Source organism: Saccoglossus kowalevskii, chromosome 6 (assembly GCF_978046115.1).
Source record: "Saccoglossus kowalevskii chromosome 6, keSacKowa6.1, whole genome shotgun sequence".
NCBI classification, from domain to species: domain Eukaryota; kingdom Metazoa; phylum Hemichordata; class Enteropneusta; family Harrimaniidae; genus Saccoglossus; species Saccoglossus kowalevskii.
The window spans coordinates 7,183,245-7,204,704 of NC_140646.1; the positions used below are offsets into that span (position 1 = coordinate 7,183,245).

A 21,460-nucleotide genomic window follows, 5' to 3' on the forward strand; every position below is an offset into this window, starting at 1 on the left:
TGTTTTGCTTTCCTTGTCATAATACTTACTGATTGATGATTTTGTTTTGATTTTTTAGCCTGCAACACGGCCACGACCTTTGCTTTTTCCGTGAAAAATGGGGAAGTTTACGTAAATTTGACGGACATTCCATTTTTTTAAACTACCGAAGCACACTGTTTAGCACTGTTTTTTTCATTTGCCGATTTCTATTCAGAAAAATTCGACCGCTCGAAAATGCACCTTAATTTTGCACTCTTAAAACATGTCAGATTTCCAACACTAATTATTTAAAACTGGTCGAAATTTTAAAACTTTTACGTTAGGAGCTGGAGCTCTCTTCTTGCAGGCGACCGTCGCCGGTAGTACAACAGCATGTTTTGTACGTACATCCGTGCGCTGATTGTCTGCGACTGTCTTAGAAAATCCCTGAATAAGGCGTTGCCAAAATCGGAAAAATAAAAAAATGCCTCCTTAAAAAACGAACATAATTCAAATATTTCTTTTAACAAATATGTTGCAGTGGGAAAAATGGGATTGGAAACGATGAACAAAACTTCTGTGCCTCGCGTTTCGATTCTAGGATTACGCGATTATTCATTATTGTGCGTTCGTTTCCTGGAGTTGGTTCTCAATACTACATAAAAATCATCAAGGATAAATAATTTAATATCTCACTTTGTACTCTTCACGGTAAACCATAGGCTCTGAAATACTCGTAGATTTTTTATTGAAAATACATCGAAGAGAAGCCATGTTTTGATCGTGATAAAAGGTCACCTTCCTAGGACCGCCCCCTGTTTAATAATTCATGAGATGACGTTATATTTACTGGGCATTGCCACGTGTTTTTACCGACCCCATCAAAACACTGGTATGAATGACGTGTTTCTGATTTATATATTCAAGAGCAGTTGTTCTGGTCCAACGATTTTACATAAAATGTCTGTCTATACGTCAACTTTCAATTTCAATAGTCTAGAAAGTATGACAAAGCAGTAAATCCCGGTTTAACGCACAAATATGCAAATTAGCCTTTTTCTCGTCTTCTATTTTTGGTGAATTCTTGGGTTTTAAATTAAAATAGCTGATAGACGCTTTGGCCATTTGCCTCGAAATTTTCACACATTATTGTGATTGGTTGTTGACAAATGCTGAACAGGCCACGCCTCCAACTGTGCCGTGCGTTCGGGTAAACCGTTAGGAATTCCTAAATGGAGTAAATTTGTGTAGTTTTCTTGATTTATTCTGCAGATATCGGTAAAATATAGGTATGGCTTTGGCGAAATTTAAAGAAGCAACTAATATTCTTCAACCTGGTATTTTTTTTAGATTTTATTTTTCATTCTTTTCGTCTGTTTTTTTGAGTTTATAAAATGTGAGCTGGCTGGAGCCTTCATCCCTTGTCTATTTCTTACACTAGATACCAGCCGATTACCCCCCCCCCCCCCCCGCTCATAGAGACTGCGTATACAGTTGATTATAGTTCCTGGGCTTCCTGTGGTCATGCTGTGCGACTTTGAAAGTCGTTAGAGAGATGAGTGGACGCATTTGAATTAGTAGTATACCAAGGTGTCCAGTGATGTAATTTTACCCACAAATGGACTTGAAGTTTTTAAGCTAATTTTTTTTAAACCACTTTTGTCCAAAAAAGCATATTTTTTACCCAAAATCAAAAACGCATTCTGGATATTTAAAATAAAGACAAGTTTTACAAAGTTTGTATAAGCTTTCAGAAAATATATAACATGTTGGATATATAATACCATCTTCATTGTCTAATTACTCAATTAAAAAGCAAGCCAAATAAACTGCATCTCTACCTTAAATGTCCTGTGTGTATTTTTGGTTGGTACTCATCACGTGCCCCAGATAGTGTCAATTTATACGCAGTAACAAATGAGACGCGTTGGGGATTACTTAGAATTTTATGTACCAAGAAGTACGTCTGCCGTAAATTATTAATATTTGTTAAGGTACTGAGCTGTACGATGGTTGTAATTTTACCATGTCGATTTTCGGGATTTACAAACCAATCTAAAAGATTGTGATGCCTTCCTTATTAATATACGTAACTGAAAATAAATAGATATAATATTTATTGACACACATATGCAGAGACTTACTGATAAGGCAAGGAAAACCAAATATTCAATTGGTAACATCTACAGTGAAAAGTTTAACAATATTAAGTTGAAATCCAAATTGTTTGACTCATTGCAATTACCAATTTTATTGTATGGATCTGAAGTTTGGGCTGTTTTAGAGACTGGTAGATGGGACAAGACTGACACAGAGAAGTTTCACTTAAATTTTTGTCGTCAGACTCTGTGTGTCAACAATAAAACAAGTGTGATTGGTTGTAGGATGGAAATGGGTAGATTACCCTTAATTGCAAGAATCCATTACCAGGCAATCAAATATTATCAAAATATTTTGAACAATGGTCCTATCAGCTTTACATACCATGCTATTAAGGAACTGCAACAAAACTGCTATAAAAATACATGGCTAGCTAGTCTAATTAAGATTAGTAAAATTTACAAAATTAACATTCAGTCTGTACAAAAACAAACTTTTTATCAGTTGGCCAAAGATCATTATGTAAATTCATGGCTTCAGGACATCAAAAGACCAGATTCAAAAATGAGAACATATTCTTTATTAAAAGATGACATTAGCACATAACCTTATTTATACCTGTTGAATAAGAGAGAGGAAATTAAGCTTATGTCTAAACTGAGACTTAGCAACCACAGATTAGAAATAGAGCTAGGACGTTACAAGAGACCAAAAACACCAGTTGACAACAGAGTTTGCAGGATGTGTAACATACTTGAAGATGAAATACATTTCATTACATCCTGTAAACTCTATAATACAGATCGTGAGAAACTATATATGGTCTTCACTGAACAATTTCCAGTCTGCCAGTAATATTGAAAAATTTAAGTATCTCATGAATACATCAGAAATAAAACTCATTAAACATGTTATTACCTATACTATATCATCTTATACTTTACATGCTAACTTCCAAGCACAATGAAAATGTTCTTCTCTTAGTACTGTACCTAGTAGTAGTGTGTCTTTTATGTGATTTAGTTACTTCTTTTTGTTATACTTTTATTACAATTAGCTAAAATTGAGATGTAGTTTCACAATACGGCGTAATAAAGTTATTATTATTATTATCACATATTGATATTAAGATAGTGGTTTGAATTTTAGATATTTAGATTGTGATTGTTTGTCAGAAATTTATATAGTTGTTCTTGCTACTTCACGTTTTCCGTGTTAACTAAATTTCTAAAATATTTTTAAATGCCCTATAAGTTTATTTTGGGCATTTATTTGTTTACTATTTTCGTTGCATTTCATTTTACCCAATGTTTTATGAATTATTTCAGTTTTCTTTTTAATGTTGCAATTTTGTGTAGACTTTTTATGCATATTTTTAAGTAGGCTTATTGTAGGTATACGATGTCTATGTGTGTAGATGACTACTGGTGACTACTTATTTAATAGATTATTCATAATTTGTTTATCATTTTCAAATATTCCCGAATATTACATCATGATCCTTATTCCCTCAGCTGACGGGAGTTCTTTCTAAGCTTTCTTTGATTCAAAAATGTGGCAGGCTTCGAAAATATGGGCATGGTCATGTTTTTGTAACTCAATGTTTTTGTAACTCAATGTTTTTGTAACTCAATGTTTTTGTAACCCAATGTTTTTGTAACCCAATGTTTTTGTAACTCAATGTTTTTGTAACTCAATGTTTTTGTAACCCAATGTTTTTGTAACCCAATGTTTTTGTAACTCAATGTTTTTGTAACTCAATGTTTTTGTAACTCAATGTTTTTGTAACTCAATGTTTTTGTAACTCAATGTTTTTGTAACTCAATGTTTTTGTAACTCAATGTTTTTGTAACTCAATGTTTTTGTAACCCAATGTTTTTGTAACCCAATGTTTTTGTAACTCAATGTTTTTGTAACCCAATGTTTTTGTAACTCAATGTTTTTGTAACCCAATGTTTTTTGTAACCCAATGTTTTTGTAACTCAATGTTTTTGTAACTCAATGTTTTTGTAACTCAATGTTTTTGTAACTCAATGTTCCTAACTCGACGTCGGTAACTCAAATTATTCAGCATTTCCTTATAGTAATCAGTGATTTGAATGTGACAAGAACCTTCATTTCTTGTACTATAGTTTGTCTTATATGTAAATATATTTTTCATAGTGGAAAGTATCCTGAAAAAGATTATGGTGAAAGTCTTAGAGAAGAACAAAATCGTAAATGGTCTTTGCACAAGTAAGTATTCCTTCAGAATCATTCCAGCTACTAGTATTCTTAAGCATTTCATTTGCCCTGCTGTCGACTTTGTCAAGTGGAGCTTATCATCTGGGTGATTGTCTGTCCATCTCCGTCGTCCACGTCAACTTTTCACTTATTTGGCTTGTGATGATATATTCAATTCTGTAATTATGGTGAATAATTTTTGGTATAAAGTTAATGTCTTTGACTTTTTTTTAAAAATGCAAGTCTGACTGATTTAATATTATACTTGAAGGTACTGCAGGTGAACATCTCTTGGATTTGTTTATTTCGTGATGATATCTCCAATTCTCTGATTGAAATGTGCATTTCTAACAGCTGAGCTAGCTCTTCCAATAGGCTGCTTATTGAAAAACTCAATTGCTGGAGAGATGCATATAAATTTTTTTTTCATTTTTTCTACAGTACTGCTAAAGGTGTAAATTTGTTCAAAGAAGGTCGCTATGTGGAAGCTATGCAGTATTTCAATCATGCTTTACAGTTAGACAAATATAATGTGGAGGCATTGGTTGCAAGAGGTGCTTTGTAAGTATCTGTTTTGTAAAATTAGTTACATTGAATAAGATTGTATTAACACTTGCCGTTATGAAACGTAGGTACATTGGTGTAATGTGCAGACATGACTAGTAATGGGCAAGCATATTGAGTAGCAAATTTGCATATTGTCACAATTAGTCTGTGTTAGCAATTTCACAAAAACTTCAAAACTGAGTTTGATCAAAAATTGCTATGTATTGGTGCTGAATATCTTAACCTCTGATGCCATTGCTATGTATTGGTGCTGAATATCTTAACCTCTGATGCCATTATTCTTCTACTGACTGTTGGAAATTGTATCATACATATCCACTTTGTTTAGTTATTCATGATTTTTTATGTTATTAATTTGGGTCGTGTCTGTGCTTCCGTGTGTGCACATTCACGTTACCAGCTTTTTCTTACACATGTATGATCCAATTCAGTTCAGAGTTGGTACAGAGACAGGAATTGATGGTGCTATGATGCACATCAAGTTATTTTTTCGATTCTTCAAAGTTTCACTGTGTTTTTCTTTGATTTTTAAAATTTTTCATTCAAAATTGCTGGAAAATCTGACTTTTCCCGAAATTACCTGAGTGCTAGTACTTGTATGACAAACAGTATCTTTGCCTTGTTACTGTCTAAAATATCAGAAGTTTTTCACTGGAACAGTTCTGTTATTGACAGTGTCCTTGTATTAGAAATACAGTTGTACAAGGAAGTTTATGCAAACAGACATAACACTGACTCTGACACTGACATATTTGCAAATCTGATTTGCATACTTACATGTCATTTTACCTGTTGTACTTGTTTGTTGCTCTCTGGTGTTCTTGCCGAGACCAGGATGGAGAGTGCTATAAACTTGAAAATGACATAGAAATCATGTTTGCCAATTTATGTCCATGCCAAAAACTCGTTAAATTATATGTTGCAACTTTCAAATGACAACAAGTGAAGACAGTGTCATTCATGACTTGTTTGATTGAATACATTTTTACAGCTTGGAGGCCATTTTTTAGTCCCCGTTCAGGCGCAGGTTATGTCAAATGTCCATTTTCCGTTTTCCATATTCCTTTTTCTGTCTCCAACATTTTCTCGGAAATTCTACAGCAGATATCAGTGAAACTTGGCAGGTTGATGAACAAGTCTCCTCCGAGTATGCACGTAATTTTTTTTCCAGATCTGAAAATCCCAAGTGGGTCTTTTTCACGATTTTCATCAAAAAATACCTCTCCCGGCAACATTGACAGAATGTCTGCGCATGCTCAGAATAAATTAATTACTGTAAAATACTTTATTTTTGATTGCAACATTTTTTTGCTATTTTCGCTGAAGGAACGTTTCAGTTAAAATAAAGTCCAGCAAATATACCTTTTTTCCTATATTTTACAGTCAACTTGTCAAAAATCAATGAAAATAAATTCAAATCCAAATACCCAGAAAAAGTCTTTTTCAGCAAATTTTTCAGTTATTACGGCAGGCAAGTGAATTCTCCATTGCGTGCAATTTATTATAGTACTGTTTATACATGTATTCTGTTCGGCTCAGTGGTCTCACTGAACTAGTAACCTTATTTGATTTCAAGAACTTCAAGAAGGCGGCATAAGAGGCGTGTTTGCAAAGGTAAGTTTCCCAGTTTATTGGGGTACGATTGGTGTACATGTGACGTACGGACATGAATATTATGATGATTGCCAGCTTTATATTTGTGTGAAAAACCAAAAAAAGCAAACAATTGTCTCTAATCTATGAAATAGTTTGAGAATTGTATATCCTGTCAAATTATAGTACACGAACGATTAATTCATGAGGACATAGTTTTCAAGTACCGGTAACGATTGTTTTCCGGTCTTTTGCTTGTGTAGCGATTTCCAAAATATTCACAACTCGGGGGGGGGGGGAATTTCCCTGTCTCGATCTATTTATTCATGATATAATAGCAGGTTGCCTATGATTATATTCGTATTTTGTATATTGTGAGCATTGAACTGTTAGTTGCAATGAAGATTTTGCCGATCTTGTGCGATTCAACATGGCGGATGTAGAGTGACAACACGTGTATGGACGGTCGGTCGAGCAGTCTGCAACGGACCACAGTCCCTCCACGAATGGACCATGAAATCGCTCGTCGTTTTTTCGGCACTCCATTTCATTCACTCCTGACGCCTAAAAGAGTCTAATTTATATTTTACCGTAGTCATTGACACCTATTCAAGAGTATCATGTTTATTGTGAATAGCGTGAATGGGTAAGCTTCGTTTCGACAATGGGCTGTTATTTCTGTGAACAATGTTAAATTATTCTTTGAATGCTCAGTTAATTTTTTGAAAACAACTAATTTTTCGATTTAAAAAAAATCATGCCGTTTTCCCCGTCGAAATCAAAGCATAAAGATCTTGCTACAACATCGGTGAATCCCATGTTGCGTTCACCACGAGGTCACTGAACCGTCATTAACATATTTAAATGACCACGTGTACTGAAATAACATGGCGGATATCGCATCGCATTTACATTACTTCCAATTCATAAAAATTCAACGAATTAATTTTTTGTGCGTATTATAATCATTACTGAATAATAATAAACAATTGCAATACTTCGAAAACAAGTAAGTTATTCACTTGTGAAACACAGAATGACCAGATTGTGCTACCGTGATCATTCGCTACCGGTACTAACCACTAAGCAATGTGTTCGTGTTTGTATTTATTCAAAACTTTTTTTAGAACATACTTTACTTTTCGTAAACTTTACTGAATTTTTGGGGGGATTCAATTCCAACATTTTGCGATGCCTATTTTAGAACCAAATTAAGGCCTTTCACTCTTCTCTGAGTGTGACACCTAAACGAGAGGTTTTGTGGTGTATAAACTGGCACTAAATGAAAAAGCTGTTGAACCTTATTCAAATCTATAAGTACATGTTATTATGTATTTAATTATGAAAACTGACTAAATTAAATGTGATCTTATTTTTAATTGTTTGAACAGAATTATGATTTATATCGGTAATGACGTTTTCATCCAATATTAATTGTGCAATTGTTAAAATGCCTACCTACACATTTATTGTTTTTGTTTCTGTTGCCCTGAAATAGACATTTGTAAAAAAAAAATTTAAAAATCATGCTTGATTAAAATTCAAAAAAAAAAAGATGTAGCCATGTAGCCCCTTCCTGTTATCTGTTTCCAACTTCTTCCAAAGTAAAACTGGTGAAGCCATGTAATTGCCATACAATCATCAACTGTGGGAAAACTTATATGTTATTGAAAATCTTTATTTTGTTGTCTGTGAATTAATATAATATTTGAAATGGTGTAATGGTGCAAAATATTCTCAAGCAATTGGTTTTCTGGTGGCACTACACTGTGCATTTATGAACAGTCAGTATCCTCATGCTCGATCTCGGCTTACTAAGTGATGATGGTGGTTGAAATGGAAAACTGAATACAAAAACCCAATTTTATTGAATGTATTCAAAAACATGGTACCAATGATCTGAAATTTCAGGAGTGCTCGCTGAAGGTTTATCAATCTTGCTTATTGTATTGTTCATTTCCAATCCTGCATTTCAGTTACTAGAAATTATACCAAACAAAAAATAGTTTTTGTTTTTCTTCTAATAATTCGGCCACTCTCAAAAACAAATATTTTTACATGGTCGAAATGCAAGAAGAATACAAAACTACTGTGATTGCATAGCGATACCTGTAGGGTCATTGTCAATTAGTTCGCCTGATCAACACGGCGTTATACATAGGTCTGATATTGAATCACGGAGAGTAAAATCTTGTGATACTAATCTCTAGAACCACTTTTTTTTTTTTTTTTTTACAGTGGTGCTGTGAACTGCTTCAATTTTGCAAGGCAATTTTTTTCGGGTTCCTACAACATGGAGTGTCAGTGACTTTATTGAAATTTCATAGAATCCTGAATATATCTAGAAGTAAATAATTAAATGGTTTACAGTATTTTTTACCCATTAATAATGATTGAAATGCAATAATATCACTGCACTAAAAAGACTTCAAACAATTATTGTTACTTCTCCATTGAAGGTTATGAGCAGACCAACCTTTACTTGCTCTGAAAACATAGCTTTTACAATTGTTTAAATTAACAGATGTTGTTCTATGTACAATGAATACATTTTAAATAATAAACCTTACTGTATTAATAACAAATTGTATTTGACAACATGAGAATGATTCTGATGCCCAGTGGTGATGTTGAAACAAACCCAGGTCCTGGTAATATACTAAGACCTGAATAACAAAGAAGTCATGTACATCAAGGTTCACTCAGATTTATGAATGCAGTTTCGTGAGCAAGTATACATGTATGACAAATAGTTTTGTTGCACTTGTGTACTCTGAGATTCTGAACATGGGTCAGTGGAAGTTTTTAGTTGTCAGTACAAAACTAGATCATGGGAAATCACTTGATGATGAGTTGTACCCACATAGAGTACATATTCATTCACCTGTTTGCAGATGTTCCTTGTACTACTTTATAATCAAATAACGTTGACTGTGACATTTCATGTCTTGTTTCCTCAAAAATCTAAAAAAAAACAATCTTTTTCTAGCTGTTACCAGCTTTTTCTCAGATATGCGTCATCCAGTTTTGTTCAAAGTTGGTACAGGGACAGGTAATAATTGTTTACAAGTGCACATCGCATTATATGTTTAACAAGTTATAAATTGTTTCAGAAAAGCCAAATGAATATTTTTTACCCTACCCCCCGCTAAAATTGTTCCACGTCAATTCTGAACAATTAATAACGGAATTTTGGTACAGCCCACAATGAATTAATTCACTCTGACACAAACCCAGTTCAATATAAGTTTTTAGCTCCTGTGAAACGGAGCTTATGTGGTACCGGTGTCTGTGACTCTGTGACTCTGACTAAAATTTGTTCCACTGATAACTCAAGATCTACAATTTCAATTCAAATGAAATTTGGCACACAGCTAATATATGATGAGTAGATGCGCTGATTAGATTTTGGTGCAATTCCATGCATATTAATTAGTTAATTATTGCATTAATTAGTTTGGATGCAGTATCTGTATCTTAGAAATGCCTGAACCAATCTCAATCAAACTTCACACATACATCATACATGATATCATACATATGCACGTCAATTTGTTTCATGATCTGATTCAAGATGGCGGCCATTTTTGTGCTAAAAATCATCAAAATCAAGCATTTCTCGGCTGTTTACAGATGGATTTTGTTCAAACTTTGTATATACATTAGACATTATAAGACCTTGATGCACATCATTTTGTTTTACAATCTGATTCAAGATGGCCGAATGGCGGTCATTTTTGTGTTAAAAAATCCTAAAAATCAAGCATTTCTCGGCTGTTTACAGATGGATTTTGTTCAAACTTTGTATATACATTAGACATTATGAGACCTTGATGCACATCATTTCGTTTTACAATCTGATTCAAGATGGCCGAATGGCGGTCATTTTTGTGTTAAAAAATCCTAAAAATCAAGCATTTCTTGGCTATTTACAGATGGATTTTGTTCAAACTTGGTTTATACATTAGACATTATAGGACCTTGATGCAAATAATTTTGTTTTTCAGATAAGATTCAAAATGGCTGACTGGCGGCCATTTTGTTTTAATGAATGTGGTTCTTGTGCCATATCTCTGACTTGCTTTCACTGATTATGTTCAAATTTTAAATATTCATTATACATCATGTCATAGATAGACAGATATATTGGTTTGACGATCCTATTCAAAATGGCCAAATGGTGGCCATTTTTATGCTAACAAATCATCAAATATCAAGCATTTCTGGCATTGATGGATGGATTTCGTTCAAACTTGGTACATATATTAGACATTACAGGTTCCTAATGCACATCATTTATTTTTCAGATTGGATTCAAAATGGCTGTCTGGCGGTCATTTTGTTTTAATGAATGGGCTTCTAGACCCATATCTCCGACTTGTTTTGACTGATTATATTCAAATTACATCACGTTATATATACATTTGTATACATGTATTCAAAATGGCTGATTTTGAATGCTGTTCCAGAGCAATATCTCTCAATATGGACAAGTACTTGTTTGACGATCAGATACAAATGTAAATTTTAATGTTAAAAAATCATATTCCTGACATGGTTATATTCCAGCCATATTACTATAAACAAAACTATTTATCTTAAATTTGATAACTAACGGGGACTGTGCCATGCATGGCTTGTTAATTTATAATTTAGAGTCCTTAAAGTTTCTTAACAAATATTTGACTTGGGTGAGTAGCCTAATTTGCATATTGCAATAACGTATTCTGTCCCAAAAAACAACTGGTAATATTTCATTGGAAATTCTGCAAATTTGCGAATTTTAGTATATAATGATTTATTATATCATGATGGATGTTATTTGAGCAGATACAGCGACTAAAAACATCAAATGTATGAGAGTATGGGGGGTACGCAGTTACAAGAGTGACGCGGCCATTTTTTCAGTTTGATGAAAAGGCAGTACCCTTTCCGATTTTCATGAACGCAAGTTCAATTTCACTTTGTGCGTCATATTCATCAATAGACAAAATCGAAGACCGATGCCGTAAAACTTTCTGCCATTCTTGATTTGTAAATGTGCTGGTTACATGTACAGTGTTCTCCTCGGGCCTGCGTCGCTCAGACAATAGCCGCGTAATTTTCGTTTCGCCCACGATTCTGCAGTGTTCTCATCAGGTCTTTTAAGGGTATCGGGTCCGATACTGTTCTTTCTTTCCACGATACTGTTTCCCTCAAGCTGGGGCGTTTCCAGGCCATTGTTTTGCAATGATGAATCAGAACAGAACAATTCGTGTGAACTGATCGATCCTAACTTATTATCTGGATACTCGTATTCACCTGCGGATACTTCGGCCTACTTTCAAGCATGAATATAGAAGGAAATCAACGATTTTTTTTTAGTATCGTTCCAGACTTTGCAAGAAATTTATATAATAATCACAATGATCACTACTATTGGGTTCAAAAATTATTTATGATCATTCAAAATATAGTGGTCATGGCTGTCGGTTCAACCCAGTACTGGCCTTCACCGCTATTGGGATGCCATGAGCAGAGAAAAGGAAAGCTGAATCCCCGCATCTACATTTAATCCATGTATAAGGCAGACACAACGCTACACACCGTGACTGAAAGCACTTCCAATGTGATCTAATTTGTAAACAATCTCTTTGCACACGACTCCCAGTGTCTTCTCCTCGAGCATACAGTAATGTTTCACATTTGTTTTCGCATGGTTTCCATCTTACTCAAATAAAACGAAGCAGTTGATTCCTATTTTATATTGATATTTTCAAACAAAAATGCACTCATTAAACAAATTTCAATCGTTAGCGTATGTAAGGACTGGATCACTTACTTTCAAGGGCTCAAAGTCCGGACGAACATTAAACTACGATGTTCTAGGTATGTTATACAGATTTTTAGTTGTACTATTTTGATGATTTAATTTCAAGAATCTGTCAAGGAAACAATCTGTTGTTACTTTACATGTTCACGTAGGTTTAATTTAGCAGTTTTTACTTGTCAGCAAAAATAGCGAAATTTGCTTATTGCGTCAGGAAGATCTATCCTGATTTGCTGCACTGAGGTTAATTGCAGTTTTTACTACTAAGAATTAAAAAAACAAGTGAAATTAAGTCGCATTGGGTTAAAATCCCATAGGAAAATCAAAGCAAAAATTATTCAACTGCAGGCTAGACAAACCCCGACCTCTAGAAATACCTCATGCCTCATTAGAGTGCCTCATTAGTGCCCTTTGTTTACAAGTATAGTGTCCTTGCATGTGTTTCCATATACAGTATGTCATAGATTCTCAGACATCTTGATCAATTTTATTGATGGATTGACCTACATGCAATTACATTCACTTATTAGACAAAGCCTATACCTTTATAATACATGCTCTGATCACACGGGAGCTAATTACAGTTTAACTTTGATTATATTTTGTCTGAGCGGGGGCTATGACATTTGTGTCATGTCACTACTGTAAAAACTCTTAATTTATTTTTTATCATGTGGATATACATGTACTAATTTAAAATTGTTTCAACTTTGCATGTATGTGATATCCACATTTCTTAATAAAGGCACGCTATTGTGTGATATTATCAAGGCTGCACGACCATCAGATCCATCTGTGGTGATTTTTGTAATGTCATGGTCTGACTGCAACATTTCCGTCATTTTGTATTACACACAGAAAGACGTGTGCATGCTTGAACAAATTTGAATTAAGAGAATGAACACAATCAAGTTACCGAGAGGATAATTGTTGCCATTGACGCGACTGAGCTGTGAAGATCACATTCTTGACTCAAAATGCAATGCAAACCAGATTGTGAACCTTTCACCCAAGACAAGATTTACTTCAATGATTGACTGTTTTTGTTGGAATCAATTTTCGCTGTTTTCGCTGAAGGAATGATTCAGTGAAAATATTTTGCATTCAGTGAAAATAAATTCCATACAAAATACCAAAAGAGTCTTTTCAGCGAAAAAATCTATTCCAGCTATAATAAAGTATTTTACAGTAGTTTAATACATAGAGCCAGACTATTTTTTAGTCCCGTTCGGATGCAGTCCGAAAATAGGGACTTATGTTTTGACCTCAGTGCTTCCGTGTGTGTGTGTGTGCGTCCGGACATGTATCTTAGAAATGCCTGGACCAATCACAATCAAACTTCACACATATATCATACATGATATTAAACGATCTAATTCAAGATGGCCGAATGGCAGGCATTTTTCTTCTAAAAATCATCGATATCAAGCATTTCTCGGCTGTTTACAAATGGATTTTGTTCAAACTTGGTATATATGTTGGACATTATAGGACCTTGATGCACATCATTTTGTTTTCAGACAAGATTCAAAATGGCCGACTGGCGGCCATTTTGTTTCATTAAATATGGTTCTAGTATCATACATTTTAACTCTGACTTGCTGTGACTGGTTATGTTCAAATTTTAAATATTCATTATACATTATATCATAGATATACAGATATATTGGTTTGACGATCCTATTAAAAATGGCTGAATGGTGGCCATTTTTGTGCTAAAAAATCATCAAAATCAAGCATTTCTCGGCTGTTTACAGATGGATTTTGTTGAAATTTGGTATATATACTGGACATTATAGGACCTTGTTTTTTGTGTTTCTGTTTTCTAGATTTGCTAATAGGGATAGTCTAGACAAAGCTATTGAAGATTTTGAAGGAGCCTTGAAGTTATCTTCAATGCATAGGAATGCAAGAAAGTACCTGTGTCAAACATTGATGGCAAAGGCAAAACAGTAAGTGTGTAATTCGTGTTCAACACTGTTCCTGACTGGTCTGCATGGCATCAACCACAGTAACTTGTAAACACACTTCGACTTTGAAATCAAGCAATAAAGAGATGCTGACCACAACTGTGGTTTACAATCGTATACTTGCACATATCTTTCAATGGCACGACCATAACTGTAAAAACTTGATGGAATGCTTCCAAGCCTGTGGTCTTTATTGCCATTTACACTAAGCAATTTACAAGCAAATTGGACAAAGAGCAATTTCATTTTTATTACATATTTTTTCTTAAAATATAATCAAAGAACAGTTTTTGATTGCAAAAAATATGAAATGAAGGAATAACTTGGTCAGATGTTAGGTTTTCACTGAGTTAGTTTTACATTGTAATGTCACACTTGTACATGTATACATTTATGTTACTTATTAGATTTGAAGACAAAGATGACATGAGTGAAGCTATAACACTGTATGAGAAAGTATTAACATTAAATCCAGGATTAAAAGATGCTGAAGAAAGTTTACGTTATGTTAGAGAAAAGAAGGAACATTTTCGAAAACGGGTAAGCAATTTAGCATCGTGTGATGACTACATGTTGCTTTATGGCAGTTGAATAATGAAGGTAATTTTATCCTTGTGGTAAGCATTCTATCCCATGGGAGCACAATTGGATTTTATTCTGGGGAAACCATTTCAGTATTATATGCCAGGCAAATAAAAGCATTTAAAGGGTAAACATCAGAGCATATTATGCTGGAGAAAACAGAGCATTTTCTGTATGGCAACCATTAACCTTTTCACTACCATACTTTCTCGCCCAAATTTTTCTGCACTTTTTTCTTATATTCTTCAAAATTTCTGGAAATGAACCCCTAATGTTGGAGCCAACAGACACAATTTGAGTCAGTTTTCACTTTTTACTCAAAACATTTAGCTATTTTTTTTTTGTCTCAGACTATAAATGTGTGATGAAAAGAGTGAACTGGTGATGAAAAAACGAAAACAAACATTAACGCATTATTCCTTTCTTTATTTCATAATGTTGCCTGGATGTTGCTAATTGGTTGATACATTTCTATCACCTGATAAAATTATGCCTGTTGATTGAATGGTATTTTTACCTTTGAACTCTGATTGGTTCGCATTATTTTCAACATGTGTGCTGATTGGATTATACCGGAAATACGTGGTAACAAATCATTTTTTATTTACTTGCTATCACATCACCAAATTTCTTCAATATTATTTTGACCACAAAACTTTTAATTCTATTCTATTCTATTCTATTCTATTCTATTCTATTCTATTCTATTCTATTCTATTCTATTCTATTCTATTCTATTCTATTCTATCCCATTGAAATTCACCATTGAAATTCACCATTGCTGTTCAATAAATGCATATTTCTACTTAATACATTTACTTAACTAAACATTTTCACTTGTATGGTAAAAATGTATCTAACCATTCTTTATTGCTCTACTTCTGTTGACTATTATTTTCATTATTGTGGGTTTCTGTTTTCCTCTTCACTTTTTATATCATTTTTTGGTGTGATCCTTTCAAATGTTTGACAGCAACAATTATTAGAGAAACAAGAAAGTCAAAATAAAAATCCTCCTGAAAAGAAGTCATTAATGGAAATGTCTAGAGACACACTCAAGAAGCTTCTCATAGCCGAGAAAGTGAAGAGAAAAGAAAGGAAGAAAAGGAAAAAAGACAAGTACGTATTTTGATTCAAAACATTCAGTGTACAATTCATTAGGTGATTAAGTTACAAATACCATAACTCATTTTGAGTGTAAGGCTTAGCCTTTTTTTTTTCCACTCGTCAAACAATAGCAAGACATCTGGTTCACATTTTGACAATATTGAACACAGTGAACCCATCGGTGTCTTTGTGACCTCCACCATCTAATTACTAAGATTTTTATTTTTTTTTCTGTCTGATGTAATAGAAAATTGTTATTTATAGAAATATGTTTGTATCATCTCATCAGGGAGTACACTAATTAATAATTTAGTGTATGTGTTTAAAGATGCTTTGTATTATCTTCAGATCAAAGAAAAAGAAAGAGGAAAAGATGAAACAAAAAGGAGAATCAAGAAAAAGAAGGCATAGTAGAAAGTTTTCCTCCGATGAATCTGACGAAATGGTTGTAGTAGAGGAGAACATTGACATGCATAGATTTTCTGATAGTAGACATAGATCTATGGAGAAAAGAGGGAAAAGGAAAAGTCGGTCACATTCAAAAGAATCTGATGTGATGGTTATTAATGAAGGCAGAGAGAGAAGAAACTCTGAAAAATCCAGTGTTTCAGGACATGAAAGAGGCCATGAACATAGAAGTTTGGATTCATCGAGTTGTAATTCAACAAAAGTTGAAGAAAGTAGACGGAAATCATTTGGTGGTTATAGTCCTGAATTACCAAGAAGATTTAAGAGAACAATAAGTGATCATGGATTCAGCAAAGAGAAACAAATTTCACATGACGTGTGCACACCTTCTTTAGTCAAAGATACTGTGAAAGCAAGTGAAAGAACTTATGCTCTATTAAAAGTAAAGGATAAATACATGGAAAGTAGATCTACATCTAGAAGAGCAAGGAGAGACAGTCACAGATCAGAAAAGTCTGACGATCATTCTAAAAGTGATGGGCTGATTAAGAGACCCAGAAGAGACAGCCAGGGAACGGGTCAGCCTTTGGATCTCTTACTAAGTGGCAGGTACAGAGATTCATCTGATAGTGTTGGATTTTCAGAAGTATTATGTGCTGTACAAAGTTCATCCAAAACAGGCAGAAGTTATGATAGAAAAGTGGAAGTGGTGAAGAATGCATCATATGATAGAGAAAGTGAAGGAACAAATTTACATTCTAAAGGGAAGAGAAGCAGGCATCCATTGGGTTGTGTCGGGGAAGCATTTACTCGAAAAGACAATAGATATTCATCTTCAGATATTTTTTCAGACAGAAGCAGCCACAAAGCAGACTGGTGTGAAGTTGAAGATCGTAGTCCTACAAAAAATAAACCACATTCATCTACTGATTATTCATCAGAGGAAGACTACAGAGAATCAGGATCTAAGGCTCAATCAACCAGAGGTCATAAGTTAAGCAGATCTTCCTCATTTTCAAGTGAATCAAGAGACCTGAGAAGGAACAGGTCTTCATCAGCTGAGTATAACAATAGAAAAAGATCATCAACATCTTCTTTAGAAGAACATGTCAAGATCCATAAGAATACAGAAAAACAAAGATTATATCCAGATTATAAAGCATCATCGTCATCAAAAAAAAAATCATTGTTAGAGAAGACTTCTCCATCTGACACCCATTTTGGAACTAAAGGACGTGATAATGCTGGCGTTTATAATAAGGCAGTTATTCAATCAACCAGATTAGTGGAAATACCTGCTGTTAAAAGTAGATGGGAAGATACTAAGGACCTATCCAAAGATGTGCATGAAGATAAACATGCAAAACTAGGGAAAGAAGTGAGATCTAGATATGAAAGGGAATGTTGTGAACAAACGCCCAAAGCTCCTAGGGGTTATGTGAAGGAAAATGAGACAAAGAAAGAAAGGATAAGTAGTAAAGAATATACAAGAACTGTTTCCAAACTTGAAGATGATGATCTGGATGACATGTTACCTAAGGCATATCAGGTTAACAGGAATACAAATCCTGTGAGGCAAAGGCATTTTGGAGAAAAACACTCAAATTTGGAAAAAGGTCATAAATATTACAAGAGAGAAACAAGTGAAAGTTACAAAAGCAGGAGACATGAAAACTGGAATCAGGAATGTAAAGAAAAGGATGCATGTCGTAGTAACTGGAATAAGGACAGAAAGAGAAAGATAGATGACACTGATGATGCAAGAGAAAGGAATGTTGGGAAATATGAAAATCAAAAGGTCAACAGAGATGATAGGAAATGTAATAGCTTTCCTCAGAGCTCACCTGAAAACAAGAAATTGAAACGAGGAGAGGGATATGACATATCTGTGAAGGATGAACCAAAGCGTGAATCTGAAAGGAAAGATAAAGAAAGTTCTAAGATGGGGCAATCATTTAATACTTTATGGATGGAAGTAATTCAGCAATATGAGAGTGAAGGGTCAGACAGTGGAAATTCTGCTCCAAGCAATGATGCCAGAGAAGCTGAGCAGAAATATGCAAACAGAGACAGAAGGAGTTATGAGAGTCACAGAGAATATGATAGAACTTGGGAAAGAGATAAGTCAAATAGTGGAAATAGACACAATTCTGGCAAAAATAAAGGTTCACCTGAAAAAAAGCGTTATAGATAAATACACTCAGTTGAATTGTCTAACTCTGAATATGTGATTACATTTTACTTTTACTTTTACACCGATGTGACAGGCTTCTGCTAACATGCTAGTGACATAGGAGGAACTAAATAAAATAAAAAATTACAACATTGTTGGAATGACCATAACGAATGTGCATAGAAATAAATATTGTTGCGCTCATTGCATTAAATAAAAATTTTTGATTTCATCCAAAATATGGGTTGATAGAGTCTAGACTATGGGAAGGTTTACTGAATTTTGTTTTATTTGGTTTAATTATGTCATTAAAGTAAAAAAAAAAATTATCCATGGTGGCTGATACTGTAATATTGTTTTTGCTGGGCAATAGTGACCACCTTGTTTAGCTACTTTGTAAACAATAAATGGCATGAATGAATTTTGTCAGTAAATTAAAATGTGTACTTAATATAATAACACTGTCTAGTGCATTGATTTGTCAGCTTACATACTTGATGGTATTTATCCATATCTTAACAATTGGGATTATTGTTAAAGTAAATTTTGTTGAGCTATTCAAACTTAAATCACCCAAACCATAGGTGTTACTCTCTATAGCAGAACCTTCATTTGGAATACAAATATGTTTTCATGCTGCCAGCAAAGATGTTTGCAATCTATGCCTTACCTCAGGACTGTCTCTCTGGCCCGCACCTGTAATCAGGTAAGGTTAAGAACTGATTGGCGGATGATACTACTAGACATCAACATAATTTACATTAGGTAGTAGGTCAGTTGTAGAGGCAAGTACACCAATCTCCATAAACCAGTAACTGTTTATCAAAACTAACCATAGCCTTCTACTTGCATCAGATTGGTATGGGCTAGGGAAAAGTGCTATCCTGGAAAGATAAATTTGATTCATAGTGTGTAACCCAACTATGTGCCACAGTTTTGTTTATAGTAAACAAACTGTTTATTTAATGTATAGTTTTACATATCCTAACAGTTTGTATTATTCCAAAAGCGTTCTTCTGAAACAAATATTAATTAATTAATCTGAGTGTACTGACAGAAATTGACCTGGTTTAAAATTGACCAGAATGCTTTTTGCTTCACATATTGTGACCTGAAACTTGAAATTCGAAAACGGGGACTTGTGATTTGGTTTCCGTCCGTTCGTCCGTCCGTCCGGAGTCGTATCTCAGAATCCCTTGGACCGATTCTGTTCATTCTTCGCATGTACCTAGTACTTTATGTGGGACATATGCACATGCAGTGGTTTAGCAATTCGATTCAAAATGGCCGACTGGCAGCCATCTTGTTTCTTGAAAATGTTGTATTTTGGACATGCTTTGTCAGTTTTCATTCAAACTTGGTACATAGATCATACGTGTTAGGATACATGTCCCCGACCGTCCGTGAGTTCCTGAGTCTGTCCGTCCGTCCGTCCGTGTGTCCGTCCATCTATGCGTCAGTCTGGCCAGAGTCATATTTCAGAATCCTGTTGACCGATTCTGTTCATTCTTTGCATATGCCTAGTACCTTATGTGGGACATGTGCACATGCAGTGGTTTAGCGATTCGATTCAAAATGGCCGACTGGCAGCCATCTTGTTTTTTTGAAAATGTTGTATTTTGGACATGCTTTGTCAGTTGTCAGTCAAACGTGGTACATAGATTATACATGTTAGGATACATGTCCATGACGATGTATTTCACAATTGGATTAAAGATGGTCAACTGGCAGGCATCTTGTTTTGGTTTTTTTATGTGGTATCTTGGACGTGCTCTGTCAGTTTTCATTCAAATTTTGCACATACTACATGTATACATGTTAGGATGCATGTCCATGACAATTTGTTTAAAAATCTGGTCAAGGATGGCCGATTGACAGCCATCTGACTTTTTGGCCTTACTACTATATTTCCACAATTTATGTACCATTTTCATTCGCATTTGGCACATGCATCATACATATCAGTGTGTTTCATAATCAGATCAAAGATGGTCGAATAACGGCTGTATTTATTTTTGGCCATATTACTACTACACGGACACAGTCACTTGGGGGCTGAACATCAATAAATACTAATTTTCAATAAAAAATCATCCGCTATACGTATATAAATAAACAAGTTGTGAAACACGGCACCGAGTAAATCGACACCCTGTCGGTTTCAAATGTCGATTTCTTACCTTAAAATGCAAAACAAAAATTTTAGAGGGGATCAGGTGTTACGTTAATAACCATTGTTCATAATCGCTAACTTGGTTTTATTCAAAACTGCACAAATCCCTCGTTTTCTGATGATATCAGACGATTTTTGCATAATGATTAGTAAATTTTTGGCTTTTCCACTGATACTCAAGTACTAATCATCACATTTCATTGAAACTTTGTACATAGATGCTCTAGGACAATGTACAAATATAATCAGTTTTGGGTTGAAATCTGTTCATATTAATTCCCTAATTAGCATAATAATTCATAATTTTTTGGTTCTGATCACATTTTAATGAAACTTGGTACATAGATGGTCTGTTACCTTATTAGTTTTACACTTAAATCTGTTCATTTTAATTTTATGATTTGTATAATTAGTTTGCAGCTTTCCATCAATATCTCAATTACAAGTAATTTTGAATTAATTCATAAAATTTTGGTTTTTGTGCTTCAGTTTTAGTACTAGTAATCAACACACAAAGTGAATACCGGTAGTCGTAATGAAGTAGTGCTGCCAGTTTATTAGGTTACATTCTTTCCCAAACAATACTATGCACTATGGGAATACAATCTATCTGTTTGGGATTTCCAAGTAAGCTAGTAATTTTTGTTCATTGCTGGGCAAAAAAAAAAGATTTATTTCAAACAAGAGCGTCAGTTTTGCTAATTGAAATGTTGAATGCTAACGAGGCTCTTTATTTTCTTTTAAATAAGTGTATTCAATATGTGCAATATACACATTACAATGTTATTCTAAAC

At 34.1% G+C, this 21,460-nt stretch overlaps 1 protein-coding gene across 1 annotated transcript in view; it reads left to right on the forward strand.

Moving 5' to 3' along the window:
- LOC102800535 (uncharacterized) overlaps nt 1-18,952 on the forward strand; it is a 33,027-nt gene extending 14,075 nt beyond the window's left edge. The window contains exons 4-9 of the mRNA XM_085499994.1: nt 4,225-4,296; nt 4,726-4,845; nt 14,083-14,205; nt 14,631-14,763; nt 15,779-15,924; nt 16,261-18,952. Of these exons, the coding sequence (XP_085356120.1) occupies nt 4,225-4,296; nt 4,726-4,845; nt 14,083-14,205; nt 14,631-14,763; nt 15,779-15,924; nt 16,261-18,514 (2,848 nt within the window). The 3' untranslated portion in view covers nt 18,515-18,952. The remainder of the gene's footprint in view (nt 1-4,224; nt 4,297-4,725; nt 4,846-14,082; nt 14,206-14,630; nt 14,764-15,778; nt 15,925-16,260) is intronic.
- Nucleotides 18,953-21,460: the final 2,508 nt, after the last annotated feature.